Source organism: Poecilia reticulata, linkage group LG8 (genome assembly GCF_000633615.1).
Source record: "Poecilia reticulata strain Guanapo linkage group LG8, Guppy_female_1.0+MT, whole genome shotgun sequence".
Classification (NCBI taxonomy): Eukaryota; Metazoa; Chordata; class Actinopteri; order Cyprinodontiformes; family Poeciliidae; genus Poecilia; species Poecilia reticulata.
Genome location: NC_024338.1, coordinates 27,258,170 through 27,271,569, shown reverse-complemented (window position 1 = coordinate 27,271,569; position 13,400 = coordinate 27,258,170). Strand labels below are relative to the sequence as shown.

Sequence of the window (13,400 nt, the reverse complement as noted above, 5' to 3'; positions counted from 1 at the left end):
CAGTCAGTGGAAACCAGTCAGTCAGTGGAAACCAGTCAGTCAGTGGAAACCAGTATCAATCAATATTGTCCTTGTCTCCTCCATCGATCAGTGATTGATTGATGGTGGAGAACTGTTCTCCTCAGCAGAACTGTTCAGCATGACTGATGATTCAGCTGATCCAAATGCCTGACGGTGTCTGAGGTGGACCAGAACCGGTCCGATCAGAACCGGTCCGATCAGAACCGGTCCGATCAGAACCGGTCCGATCAGCTTAATGTTTTATAAAATGACATTCTGAATGATTCCTTGACATTTTTGGCTCAGGTAAAGCCGGCGGCTAAGCTAACGTTGTGCTGATGATTTCAGTGACGCTCAAACGTTTTCTTGTTTAAATCTGAACTGATGGAGTTTCACACAGAACGGAACCGGACTGACCCGGGACGAAGACGGTCTCTCCGGGCCTCTGCAGCACCTCCAGCGGCCTGAAGTCGGGCGGCCAGGTGTGCTGCTGGGTGCGGGGGTAGACCACGCTGAACCAGGTGACGGCCTCGTCCTGCTGGTTGCCGCCCTCCTCCCGGGTCACCTTGATGAGCTCGCGCGGCGTGTTGGTGGGGAACAGGCACCAGCGCTTGTGGCCCTGCACCAGGGCGTTCCAGGCGCTGGTGCCCAGCGGGTCGATGTGGATCCCGGTGCCGGAGCGGGCCGGGCCCATCACGAACCACCTGAGGGGTCACAGGTCACAGTTATGACTCCTTATTTTTCCTTTTTTTAGCAAACTGTGGCAGCATGGCAGAGAAATCACACACCCACAAACATTCATAATATTTATTATATCCTTCTTGAGGATGAATGGGATTTATATCACTAAAGTGATCACAGTAACTACAGTTTTCTGGCCGATCTTTAAAGAGCCAAACCTGTTGAGTCTGATTTAGGCCGATACGATTCTTTAGTCTGAAATGTTGAGTTGGCAACAGCAGGGCGAATATTAACTCCAAACATTCAGTCATGACTGGGTGGGCGGGGCTAACCATGTAGGCGGGGCCAATCATGTGGGCGGGGCTAATCATATGGGCGGGGCTGACTCTGTGGGCAGGGCTAACCATGTAGGCAGGGCTAATCATGTGGGCGGGGCTGACTGCATGGGCGGGGCTAACCANTGGGCGGGGCTGACTCTGTGGGCAGGGCTAACCATGTAGGCAGGGCTAATCATGTGGGCGGGGCTGACTGCATGGGCGGGGCTAACCATGTAGGCGGGGCTAATTATGTGGGCGGGGCTAATCATGCAGGTGGAGCTAACCATGTGGGCGGGGCTGACTCTGTGGGCAGGGCTAACCATGTAGGCAGGGCTAATCATGTATGCGAGGCTGACTGCAGGGGTGGGGCTAACCATGTAGGCGGGGCTAACCATGTAGGCGGAGCTAACCAAAAAACTTTTTTTTTTAAATTATTATTTTATCCTGACAATATAGTCAGTTCTTGGGTTTTTTAATATCATTAATTAAAATTGTAAATCAAAATCTTACATGAATCATAAATGATACAATAAATGCCCTCCCCTCCCTGTTTAAAGGTGAGGGTCAGTCGGGGGCTCACCTGTACGGCGGTCTGCGTTTCTCCCCAGCGAACTGGAACAGGTCGTCCCTGAAGAAGAGCGGCACTTCGTAGTCGTCCAGCAGCTTGCGGCGCTTGGCGTGTTCGCCGTAGCTGCTGTCGAAGATGTAGAGCGGGCTGTCGTCCCGCGTGGACTCCAGGTACTCCACGTAATACTTCATCTTCAGCTTCACAGAGTAGCCGTCGTTGTCCTCACCGCACTTGAACTTCTGGTTGCGGTATTTGCGTTTGAGGCGCTCCAGCGTCCATTTCTCCCGAGCGGGCCAGCTCTCCTGGCAGTTGAGGAGGACGACGGGTTTGTAGGGGCGCTCGAAGCGGGAGATGAACTCCTCTGGAGAGAGGCGCAGCGCGTCCACACGCTCCACGTTGTCCTGCAAGACAGGAAGTCCTTCAGCAAGGGAGGCAAAACCACAGGAAGTAAACCTACACGGCTGGTTTGGTTCTGGACAACATGAAGCTTCAGTTCACCGTCGCAATAAATCAATTAATCACAAATTAAAACTAAATCAATCATCTCCATTTCCACGATTTATTGTTTTTCTCCTGTCAAAAACTGGGTGATAAAAGTCTTCAGTCTGCTGCTTTGGTCACAAATATTATTTTTACATCACAATTTTGTTTACAGATTCCTTATGATTCACTTTGTTGGTTTATTTTAAAATGTTTTCCAGTTCCAGTGTTGAATGTTCATTAGAAACTCAGGGTTTCCCCCAGTGTATTCTAAGCCTGGCGGCCCACCAGGCTTTACTAGACCCCCGCCAGGCTCAGCTTTCTGTTTTTAGAAAATTTAATAATATAAAATATTATTTTTTATTTAATCCCGATTGAAAGCGTTTCTGTTGCTGAGTGATTCACTGGTGGAGAAAATGTATTTCTAAAAGTAGTTTACAGTTTATTACTTGAAGCCGGCAGAGCGGACCAATCACAGCCGGCGCCTCGGCGCTGCTTGATCTCAAGTTTACCTCAGCAGGGATCGCGCTCCTCTTTTCAGTCAAACTGGACTCAGGCTGACCTGTATGGAGATTTACATCAACCCCCTGTGAGGAATTACGATTCTTTACAGAACTCCACACCAAGGTAAGAGTCTAAACCCGCCGTGTTGCTCAGGCTGAGCAGCTCTATGTGAACCACAGGAATAACTTGTAGATGATTTCAGWGGAGTTGAGGAGCAAWGAGAATGATTTATCTTTGTGAACAAACAATTATGCAGCGTTTCCATCTCACCTCGCTGCCCAGCGTGTGGCGCTGTCTGCCCTGTAAAGTTCATGTCTGTGTTCCTGGTTGGTCGGAGCTTTAGCGGCTAACGAACCAGCGCTAACCTCATCATGCAGGTTCAGCCAGGTGAGGAGCTTTAGCCTCGTAGTCACGCTTTACGCTGGTTTTATATTATTTTATTATTATTTTTCTGGTTACATGATGAATCAAACTATATCAGAAGCTTTGTCCATTAGTCAGAGTTAATGAGCGAGGAGATCTGAGAAACTCGTCCCATAAACTCCAGCAACCAAAACAGTTTGAGATTCTTATTAAAACTCAACAGACAGAAATGTTGGAGCTGCTAAAGCTACATTAGCTGCATTATATTAAATCTCCTGTTTGTTGCTCAGTGCAGCAGGTTTAACTCATCCTGCAGGGCCGGTCCAAGGCTAATGGGGCCTGGGGCAGAATCTGACTGAGGGGCCCCATCAGCAGCTCTAACAGCTTCTGTGTTGGATTTAATCTGGGAGAGGAGGAGGATTTTAACTGGCCAACATAAAAACAATCAGTTATAATCCAGTTTATTAATTTGTATTTGTGGGCCAACAGCTCAAACTCAAAGATTAAACTCACAGCATCAGATTGTTGCTATGGTAACAAAACAATATGACTATAAATATTGTTCTTTGAACTTTTACAAAGTAAACCTACCAGCTCCTTAAAATCTTACATTTAAATGTTAAACAATTTAAAATATTTTAATTTATGCTGAAACCATTAAATTAAACTCAGCAGCATTGATAACCTCAATAAATAAATGTTACATTTATGTTTCTGTGTTAAAATATCAGCATTTATGGCCCCTGAAGCCCGAGGGCCCCATGGAGCCGCTGACTTAGTTTGGATTAAACAGAAGTAAAATAATTGATATTCATTTAATTGTTTTTTTTTTTAAGACTCGTTGTGGGTTTAAATATCGGTCCACTGTCCCATAGTTACCCAGTAATATTTTTACTTTTTCTGGAAACATCTTTTAATACAAAAACACGGCGGGCCGACCGCCGGGCTGAGCAGGTCACTGGGGGAAACCCTAAAGTTGATTGATCTTTGAGAATGTGTTCTCAAGACAACAATATTATTGTTTATAGCAATACTTTCTGGGACATTTCATCGTCTGTTCTGGTGTCAGGCCTGACTGAAGGTTCTGGTTCCGTCTGTGTGGAAAGAAACCGAAAGGCGGTTAACTAGGATCCACCTCCAGCTGTGGAGACGACCTCAGTGTTTTAGATTCATCTCCAGGGTTTCCTGACTGGCTTCAACCTCTAGTCAACACTGATGCCAAAGTCTGTCTGAGCAGCACTGTAAACATCACCATTACAATACATAACACCATATCTGAGAGTGGGAATCAATAAAACATTACATATGAAGGGATTTTAAGGCCAGGGAATTAAAAAAAACTACCAAGAACAGTAATGCGTGTTTTTAGGTTAATAATGCTGCCATTTCTACATTCATTAACAGGTTAAGTGATCAATCTATTAACTTTACCTAATTTAGTTTCTCATTAGTCTAATCGTGTTAAAGCAGGGATGCAGCAGCGGCTCCTCCAGCAGGGGGCGCGCTACCAGCGGATCCTACATTGTCTACGTGACCAGGCGCACTGTTCTCCGCGGCTAGCTACTGTTAGCTCGGCTGTGGGAGATAAACTGACTGTTACCTTCACGGTTTGATGCGACACGTCGAAGTTCTCATAATAACCGTGTTTTATCCAGTCTAGAGAGTCCTTCAGCTCGGGTCTGGCGCTCCGCTTCGCCTCTTTTATTCTCTTCTTACTTTTATGGTTCATTTTCTTCCGGCTAGCAGTGTCTGATTAGCCTCTAACTGAGCTAACTCGGGGCTACATTCACCCACCTGCTCTCGGCGTCGCTTTAATAACACAAAACAACAACATAAACTCAAGCTGCTCTCGAACTTCTGTGATGTGTAACTATAAATGTGAGCTTTAAAATCACAGACACTCCGTTAAAGTTTGATAAAATCTAACAGCGGGACACACAATGCTTGTGAAACTGATTACGCAATTAACACCCGCCCTAAATGAGGCGGAAGGCATCTGATTGGCTGCAGCTTCACGAAAATTGCAGTGCGCTGATTGGTGTTCGTCATCTACGAAGCATTCCCGCCCATTAATGTTATTGGCTGCTACCTTCAAGACCTACCCGGTGGTCGGAATGTTTATTTCATATTAAACGCCATCGTTCTTGATGTTCAAGCTAAAGAAAGAAAAGCTTGATCTTTTTGGACGTTTAATGATCAAATGTTTAGATCAGTTATTGAGCACATCAGTTTGCAGATCCCTCTGTTCTTCATGCTCCAGCTAGAACACAGTGAATGACATTTCCAGGAAACGTTGCGACTTTCGAGGAACATGAACGCACCAAAAATACTGGGCGGAATTTACAACGAGACAAACAGATACTCTGCTCGATTTACTAGCCAGTGTAGAGAGCGGCATGCTACGAAGGAGAAGTTCCCATTTTATTTCAGCTTTCTTCTAAACTTGCTTTACTATCGATGCGTTACGGCTACTGTTTTTATTGTTAACTTATTGATTTATGCTAAGTGATGTTGCGATGTCTAAGCCAAGATTCTATACTAAATTAGCAGCCAAAGTGACAGGTTTTGATTGATAAAGAGTTTCTTTTTTGCGCATTACCAAGAATTGATAATATAATAATAATAATAATTTGTTTAAATGTATAATAATTCATACTTTTGCTTCGCATATTTATGCTAATCATGATTACCAGTGATACTTATAAAGAAAACTCTTCATCATCGATGTTTAGCACCTCTAGCTGACTCACACACCGGCTAATTGCTACGGAACGGACCCCTGATCTAACCGCGGAAGGAGCTACCAGCGTGGCTGTCTCAGCGGTTCTCCCATCAAAATAGCGGAGTTTAGAGCCAGTCCGTGATTCGGTCAGTGGCTCTGTACTGGTTTAGCTTCAGGGTTAGTTGGTGGACATTATGGAGGAGAGCGGAGAGCAGGCGGGGAGCGCAGCCTGCAGGGTTTTCACCTTTAAAGACGCGAAAAGCCCAGAGGAGAGTCTGAGTGTCTGCATCCCAGAGGTTTGTCCCTGCTGCTCCGCTGCCTGTTACATCCAGGGCCCCAGGCTCCAAAAAATAATAATTACGAGGAAAAGACTGCATGGTAATACAGTCATTATATTACCAGAATAAAGTTGTAGTTTTATAACTCCTCCACAAAAAGTAATGAAAATAAAAAGGTTGAGCATCTTGTGAAGTTATCCTGCAGTTTTACAAATAGTTAAATATCTGTAGAACTCTCCAAGCTTTTTTTAAAACAACATTTTTTCTCCTAATTTTATGATTTTCTGCTGACATTATTGTCCCTGTATTCTACTACTATTATGACTTTATTCTCGTAATAAAAACAAAATCTCAAAGTCTGGCCTAAATACTTTAACATTAATAGAAACAGATGCTGATCTCTTATTGTTCTTTTTATTAAAGAAACATCTGCGAAATGAGAAACATTTAATAAAGTTTTCATTTGAAAGAAGACGCCGAGTTATTAAAGGTTCCTGTTCGGTTCTGACTGCGGTGCTCCCTCAGGTTCTGGACCCTCAGTATGGCATGTACGTGTGGCCCTGCGCCGTGGTTCTGGCCCAGTACCTGTGGTTCCACCGAGACCAGCTGAGAGGCCGGGCGGTGCTGGAGGTACGGGTACCCAGAAGGAAACCTTCTGGCCTTTGAGTTTCTGACCCCGTGTTGACCCCGTGGCCCTCCTGTGCTCAGCTCGGCGCCGGTGTGGGTCTCCCCGGCGTGCTGGCGGCCCGCTGCGGTGCCCGCGTGTCGCTGTCGGACGGATCGGACCGGCCGCGCTGCCTGGAGAACGGCCGGCGGAGCTGCGCCGCCAACGGGCTGCGGGACGTCGGCGTGCTGGGCCTCAGCTGGGGGGACGTGACCCCGGAGCTGCTGCTGCTGCCCCCGCAGGACGTCGTCCTCGGCTCGGACGTCTTCTACGACCCACAGGGTCGGTGTGAGAGTCGGAGTGAAGGCTCGCTGCTCCTCGTGTGGCTGAGCTGCTGCTTCTGCTTCCAGATTTTGAAGATGTTCTGGTGACGTTTGTCTGCCTGCTGAGGAAAAACCCGGAGGCTCAGTTCTGGACGACGTACCAAGTGAGGAGGTACGGCTGCTGCTGCTGCTGCTGCTGCTGCTGTGAAATGTTTAAATCGGCTTTTCATTTCTCAACCTCAGCTTTCAGAACATTTATCCAGACTGGATCTGTCAGGTGGTTTAAGTTCAAATCTCCAGAAAACTGAAAATGTGTCTGATCAGAAAACGATGCAAACCTGCCTGAGACAGGCCAGGAGTTTGTTCTAACCCTGCCAGCATGCCTAGTGGGCCCCATGCCTAGTGGGCCCCATGCCTAGGTGGGCCCCATGCCTAGGTGGGCCCCATGCCTAGTGGGCCCCATGTGGGGAAAAGGAGGGCAGACCAGATGAGTCCCCACATGGGTTTGTCTAGGGCCCATGTCCCATATGGGACCCATACATCAGCCCTCCTTTCCCCCACATGGGGCCCACCTAGGCATGCTGGCAGGGAATCAGGAGAATAAAGAGAAAAAGGTTTAAAATAATGTCGTCGTTTTTATCAGCAGCTCTTGGTTCTGCAGACTCAGTACGTCCTGCTGCTGATGGATTAAAGATGAAATATTTCCTTATTAAATCTGATAGCAAAGTATAAACAACATGCTCAACATTCCTGTGTTTATTTCAGATTGTCTCTTATAATTACGACTTTATTCTAATAATATTTTGAGTTTCTGTCGTAATGTGAAATTATTTCCATTCAACCATAATAATAATAATAATAATAATAATAATAATAATAATATTCTCGTATTGCTTGTGACTCTATAATATTCACTGTCATGTTCTCCAGTCGGTGTTTCTAAATGCTGCTGCAATGAAATTTGATTTAATGAGAAAGTTTGACATGTTTACCAGCAGACCAAAGTTTCAGTGCCAGTGCGGTAAAGTGTCTGACCTCTGACCTCTGGTTGGCCTTGCAGCTCTGACTGGTCCCTGGAGGCCCTGCTCCACCGCTGGAGGCTGCGCTGCGTCTCGGTGCCGCTGGCGGACTTTGGTGCGGATGGGTGTGAGCTGGCCGGGTCCGCCCTGCCGGGCAGCCACACCGTCCACATGATGATCATCAGCAGGAGGTCAGAGGTCGACCCTCCGGCCCAGGGGTCGCCGTCTGCTCCCAGACACGCAGCCTGTTGCTCAGCTGCTCAGGGAAAAACTGATTGAAATGAACACATGAAAGCAGATTCAGGGAATCTGGGAGTATTTCTGGGTTTGACTGCAGATTTCAAGTTTTCTCAGCTCTGTGCTTCCGTGGCCAGCAGAGGGCAGTGTTCCTCTGAGAACATGACAGGACGTCCTGTTTCTGGGAGAGACGGTCCGCCGGCGGCGTCCGGTCCGTCTGTCTCTGTCTCTGCTGTAAATAAACGAATGTCTTGCAGGTCCGTCGTGTGTTTTCTCCTCTGCAGAACCTTTAGAAACTGGGACTGGAAGCAGCTAATCTGGGATTATCTCTCTGGTTCCAGAGTTTATGGTCAGGCACTCGGCCTCCTTATTCTTTGCTCTGTTGCAGAAACTGCCAGATGATTTGTCTTTCTCCTCATCGTGTCTCATCCATCCCAAAGTTCAGTTGAAGCTGCACTCAGCACTTTACTAGAAACGATTCATTTACTGGAGAAACTGAGTCGTTTCACTTCACCTCTTACTTCAGTGAAACCTTTGGATTCTCCAACAAGCAGGATTTTCCCAAAACTGCCTTCAGACGGATTTATGATGAAAAACATTCATGAAGCAGAACGTCGATGTTTCTTCCTGTTAATCTGCAGGATGATTGGAGTAAAAACCAGAACGAGACAGACTGCTGCAAAGTTTTTAATTTGGTTCAAACAGATGATTTACAGAACAGAACCGGGTCCAGAAACCACCAGAACAAACTTTACAGTACCGAGCAAAGTCCAAAATCTCCCACCTATACAAACATTTCAAACCGTTTTATGCAGGAAACTCGACGTGTTTCCCTTTGAGACGAGAACCAGAACAGAAACATTCAGATAAATGAGTAAAACCTGACATGCAGGATCTGAGCCTCGTTAAAAACTCGTTAACGTTCAGAAGCAGAAACTTTTCACCAGTTACAGAAATAAAGAAACAGGAACATTTCAGCTGAACTGTTTACTAAGTGATTAAATGTTGTGGATGAATTAAATCTTGTCATCTGATCCTTAAACTTAAATGTTGGAGCAAACAGAATCTGATTAATGTGATGAATGAGGAGCGACAGCCTGGCTGAGCGTGGCGCTCATCGGATCAGAACCGGTTTGTGGTTTCAGGTCAGATGACGCTCCGTGACGTTACTCTGAAAGGTTCATGAGGCCTTTAGAGGCAGCAGACGCAGCCGTTCCTATCAGCTCTTTCCCACAGCAGAACAGGAAGTATCCGACTGCCATCGCCACACAGCACAGGATCAGCACACAGACTTTCCTTGGCAGGGAAAAGTTTTCCCACTTGCATCCTCCTTTCTTGCTGTGAGCCTCCAGCATCTGGTGGGTGTAGCATTTTCCTTTTCCCTGTTCTGTGATTTTCTCGACGCGTTTCTTGATGTTTTTTGGGACATTTTCAGGTGTCTCGTACGTCACCATGCGGCACTCGTTTATAAGCCTCCAGAGTTCTGCAGCGTCCTTTCGGAGACTTTCTTCGAGCATTTTAACATCAGTCGTAACGTTCCTGAACACAACAACCATGTTCTTCAATGCGGCATCACCAAAAGTCTCTTTAATCTCCTTCACCATCTCTTTCTCCTTCTCGTCTTCATCTCCGTCCTCTGAAGGCTTTTGGGTCATCACCAGCAGGAAGACGTGGCGGGCCGACGTCGAGATGTACTTCTGGCTCCTTTCAGTCATCTTGCTAACATCGTCTGTGTCACAACGAGTGCGGATGTCAAAGAGAACCATGTCTAATCCGTCGATGGTCGCAGAGACGGGGTCGTCTTCGGATGGACAGCAGATGTTGACCCAGCAGTCAGCTGGACGATCAGAGGACTCCTGTGGGGTTTGGTCAGGGTAATCCTTGATCTCTTTGACGAGGCTGTCAGTGACCTCGCCGCCTGTCCCCATCACCAGGACCCTCAGCTCCCGGTTCTCTGATGGAGGAAGAGGAGATTCGGTCAGTGCGTCTATCCAAACCACTGCTAGAAGACTCTGAGCTGAACCTGAAGCAGATCTGCTGTAAGGCCCGTCAGGAACCTTTGATGCTGCTTAATTTATTTAAAATGTTGGTGTATTTTTCCTTAAAGCTTCATTTTCATGTCTTTTCAAGTCGTTTATATGAAACTAAATGTGTTTGAATCCTGTTGAAGGTCGACTTTACAGAGGAAACAGGAAGAGATCAAGTTCATTAAACCCGTTTGTCCACAGATTCAGCATTTAGGACGACTTCAACCACAGGAAGCAGAAAGTCAGTCGACTGATTCAGTCGGACGGACGATAGGAAAGTTACATGGACTCAAACTCAGATCAGTTCACACTTTTTACATTCTAGAGAAATACATAAAGGTCAAATTAAAGTTTATGACGAGAGCAGATAGAGATGTGCTGAATCAATCCTTTGATCAGGAATTTTAGTTGATCGGTTTTATTTGACCAGGATCTCGTTTTGTTGGATGAACATTAAATCTGAAGCTTCTCTGATTCGGTTTCCTCTGATCGTCTTTCTGTTGTTTCAGAGGGATTTTTACTCTGGTTGGATCCTGGATCCGGTTGGATCCAATAGAATCTGGTTGGATTCAGTTAGATCCGGTTGGATCTGGTTAGATCTGGTTTAATCAGGTTGGATCCGATAGGATTCAGTTGGATTAAGTTGTACCCTGTTGGATCCGGTTGGATCCTGGATCCGGTTGGATTCGGTTGGATCCTGAATCCGGTTGGATCCAGTAGAATCCGGTTGGATCTGGTTGGATCCGGTTGGATTTGGAGGGATCTGGTTGCATCCTGAATCCAGTTGGATCTGGTTGCATCCAGTAGGATCTGGTTGGATCCAGTAGGATCCGTTTGGATCTGGTTGGATCTGGTTGGATCCAGTTGGATCTGGTTGGATCCGGCCGGATCCGGTCTCCCCGTTCGGCCTCAGCTCCTCCTGACTCCACGGCGAGCTTCGACTCGCTCTCTTCGTTCTGCCGCTTCTTTTCTCTGACTTTCTGTTTCTGCTGCATGTTTGGAGTTTTAACGGTTTCATCTCTGAAGTTTAAATCTGCACCAGATTCTCTCTGTGTGCTGCTGATTATTGATCCACAGATCCTGATGAATCGGATCGTTTGGTTGAACTGCATCGTGTCTCAAAAGTCTAAAGGACTTTTTAATTTCAGTTTTTATTAAAACATTTGACATGTTTGGATTAGAATCTCTGAAAATTGAACAACTTTGTGAGTCGAGACTTTAGTGCTTTTAAATTGGCCTCCAGTAACAAATAAAACTCCTTGGTGTTATCTTTGACTAGGCCGTTTCTAAGGCAGAAAAACGCGTCTCTGAGGCCGAGCCGCTTTAGGTTTCATTTCATCTGAACAAAGAGAAAATCTAAATCCAGGCAAATGAAACGAGGGATAAATCAGGAGGAGGAGAGACGTCCAGACAGGAGCGTGGCGAGGAATCACAGGGAGAACGACCCGGGTCAGGAATCGAACCCAGAGCCTTCTGGCTGCAGGGCGACAGCTCTACCCACTGCTCCACTGTGCAGCCCCTTAAATATGGATATTACAATAATAAGAAATTTAGATCTTAGCATTTTTTCTGCTTTTTATGGGATAAATGATTTTAATTTCCACATTAAAAGGAGCAGTAATATTTTTACATCTATCCATATTCATCTTCTTTTAGGTTTTAAATTTTAAAGTCAAATAAAATGCCGACTTTAAAAATAAGTTACTTCATTTGAAAGGGAATCAAAATGTTTTTTGTTGAAAAGGCTGCAGAGACCGTCATCCTGGCCAAAGCGTTTATGAATCAAGTCTCAGGACAAGCAGATCTAAAGCATCAGATTCTAACATGTTTCACTAAAAATGCACCAAAATAAAACACATGAGAGGAAGAAGGAAACGACTCACTGCATCCAAAGCAGCTCATCCTGGACATCTGCTGCGGCAGGCGGTCTGGATGTGATGGCTTTCATTTCTGATCCTGCTGCTTTAAATAGGCCGTTTACCCCCCGACCCGCCACATCACCTCTCAGCTATTCAGCGTCACGAAAAATGTATCTGCAGGCAACAGAGCAGAGGCTGGACCCATTCCTGAAAAACATTCCCTGAGGTAGGGAAAATCTCTGCAAGACACACACACAGATACACACACACACACAGATACACACACACACACAGATACACACACACACACAGATACACACAGATACACACACACAGATACACACACACAGAGATACACACACACAGATACACACACACAGATACACACACAGACACACACACACACACAGATAAACACACACACAGATACACAGAGATACACACACACACACACACACACAGATAAACACACACACAGAGACACACAGATACACACACACAGATACACACAGAGACACACAGATACACACACACAGATACACACACACAGATACACACAGAGACACACAGATACACACACACAGATACACACACACAGATACACACACACAGACACACAGATAAACACAGACACACACACACAGATACACCTACACACACAGTTGTGTTTTCATAACTTGTGGGGCCCCATAACCCCACATTGTAGACAGGAATATGTTCCCATAAGGATATAAAAACCTGGTACACACACAGGGAGAATTTAAAGAGATAAATTAACAGTCATGTTTCTGCCGGATCAGCTGCGCTAGACGCCAAAGTCTCTGGTCCATCAGCGTCCAGGTCAGAGGTCAGAGGTGACCCTGACAGAAACTGAGGGTGACTCTGCGGCCGTGCAGAGACGTTTGGAGGGGCTCACAGTTAAAAACACCGAACAGCACCAAGCCAGAATAAACTAACATTTAATCAGATCAAACTGTTTCATGTCGTCATGCTAAGCTAACCTAGCCCGGATTTAATGTTGCTGAACAGACCACAGGAGAGAAGGTCAAAGGTCATGAAGCTATGGAATAAAAACGTGATGATATTTTACCAAATAAACCCGGATAATGTCTCTAACCTCCAGAACAACTTGGCAGCAGATGAAAAGACCAAAGAGCTCAGAGGGTTCACTCTACATCACTTTTCTATGTTAGAAACTCTACGATTATAAGACTGAGACATCAAGGCAAAGCCTCAGTGGCTGCTGGTCGGGGCCATTCGGGCCCCTCCAGATGTTCAGGGGCCTCCAGACATTCAGGGGCCTCCAGACATTCAGGGGCCTCCAGACATTTTTGGGCCTCCAGACATTCGGGGCCCTCCAGACATTCAGGGGCCTCCAGACATCCAGGGGCCTCCAGACACTCAGGGCCCCCAGACAT

General features: G+C 46.1%; 3 protein-coding genes across 4 annotated transcripts in view; 1 reads left to right on the top strand and 2 right to left on the bottom strand.

The window, feature by feature from the left end:
* The window catches only part of jmjd6 (jumonji domain containing 6, arginine demethylase and lysine hydroxylase), a 7,293-nt gene extending 2,413 nt beyond the window's left edge, over nt 1-4,880 (bottom strand). The window contains exons 1-3 of the mRNA XM_008417161.2: nt 4,514-4,880; nt 1,579-1,967; nt 418-704 (exon numbers count right to left, since the gene is read on the bottom strand). Coding sequence (XP_008415383.1) covers nt 418-704; nt 1,579-1,967; nt 4,514-4,642 — 805 coding nt within the window. The 5' untranslated portion in view covers nt 4,643-4,880. The remainder of the gene's footprint in view (nt 1-417; nt 705-1,578; nt 1,968-4,513) is intronic.
* A 92-nt stretch (nt 4,881-4,972) lies between these two features.
* mettl23 (methyltransferase 23, arginine) lies at nt 4,973-9,117 on the top strand. 2 transcript variants are annotated; one of them, XM_008417162.2, is made up of 5 exons: nt 4,973-5,931; nt 6,439-6,543; nt 6,622-6,859; nt 6,928-7,012; nt 7,901-9,117. In XM_008417162.2, the coding sequence occupies exons 1-5, from the start codon at nt 5,830-5,832 to the stop codon at nt 8,136-8,138; spliced, it is 768 nt and encodes a 255-aa protein (XP_008415384.1). In that variant the 5' UTR covers nt 4,973-5,829; the 3' UTR covers nt 8,139-9,117. The 2 variants fall into 2 exon arrangements, with proteins under 2 accessions (XP_008415384.1, XP_017161645.1); XM_017306156.1 differs by lacking the exon at nt 4,973-5,931 and adding an exon at nt 5,932-6,013.
* Nucleotides 8,771-12,245, bottom strand: LOC103469469 (uncharacterized). The gene is made up of 2 exons (XM_008417163.2): nt 12,007-12,245; nt 8,771-10,050 (listed from the first exon to the last, which is right to left on the bottom strand). The coding sequence occupies exons 1-2, from the start codon at nt 12,032-12,034 to the stop codon at nt 9,263-9,265; spliced, it is 816 nt and encodes a 271-aa protein (XP_008415385.1). The 5' UTR covers nt 12,035-12,245; the 3' UTR covers nt 8,771-9,262.
* Between the last annotated feature and the right edge of the window lie 1,155 nt (nt 12,246-13,400).

What these genes read in the sequence shown, in the direction of transcription:
- LOC103469469 (XM_008417163.2), bottom strand. Translation starts at nt 12,034, where the DNA reads ATGTCCAGGATGAGCTGCTTTGGATGCA. An exon ending in GATGAGCTGCTTTGGATGCA is followed by an intron (nt 10,051 to 12,006) that starts GTGAGTCGTTTC and finishes TTCCTCCATCAG; the next exon opens with AGAACCGGGAGCTGAGGGTC.
- mettl23 (XM_008417162.2), top strand. Translation starts at nt 5,830, where the DNA reads ATGGAGGAGAGCGGAGAGCAGGCGGGGAGCGCAGCCTGCAGGGTTTTC. An exon ending in TGAGTGTCTGCATCCCAGAG is followed by an intron (nt 5,932 to 6,438) that starts GTTTGTCCCTGC and finishes GTGCTCCCTCAG; the next exon opens with GTTCTGGACCCTCAGTATGG. An exon ending in CGTCTTCTACGACCCACAGG is followed by an intron (nt 6,860 to 6,927) that starts GTCGGTGTGAGA and finishes TTCTGCTTCCAG; the next exon opens with ATTTTGAAGATGTTCTGGTG.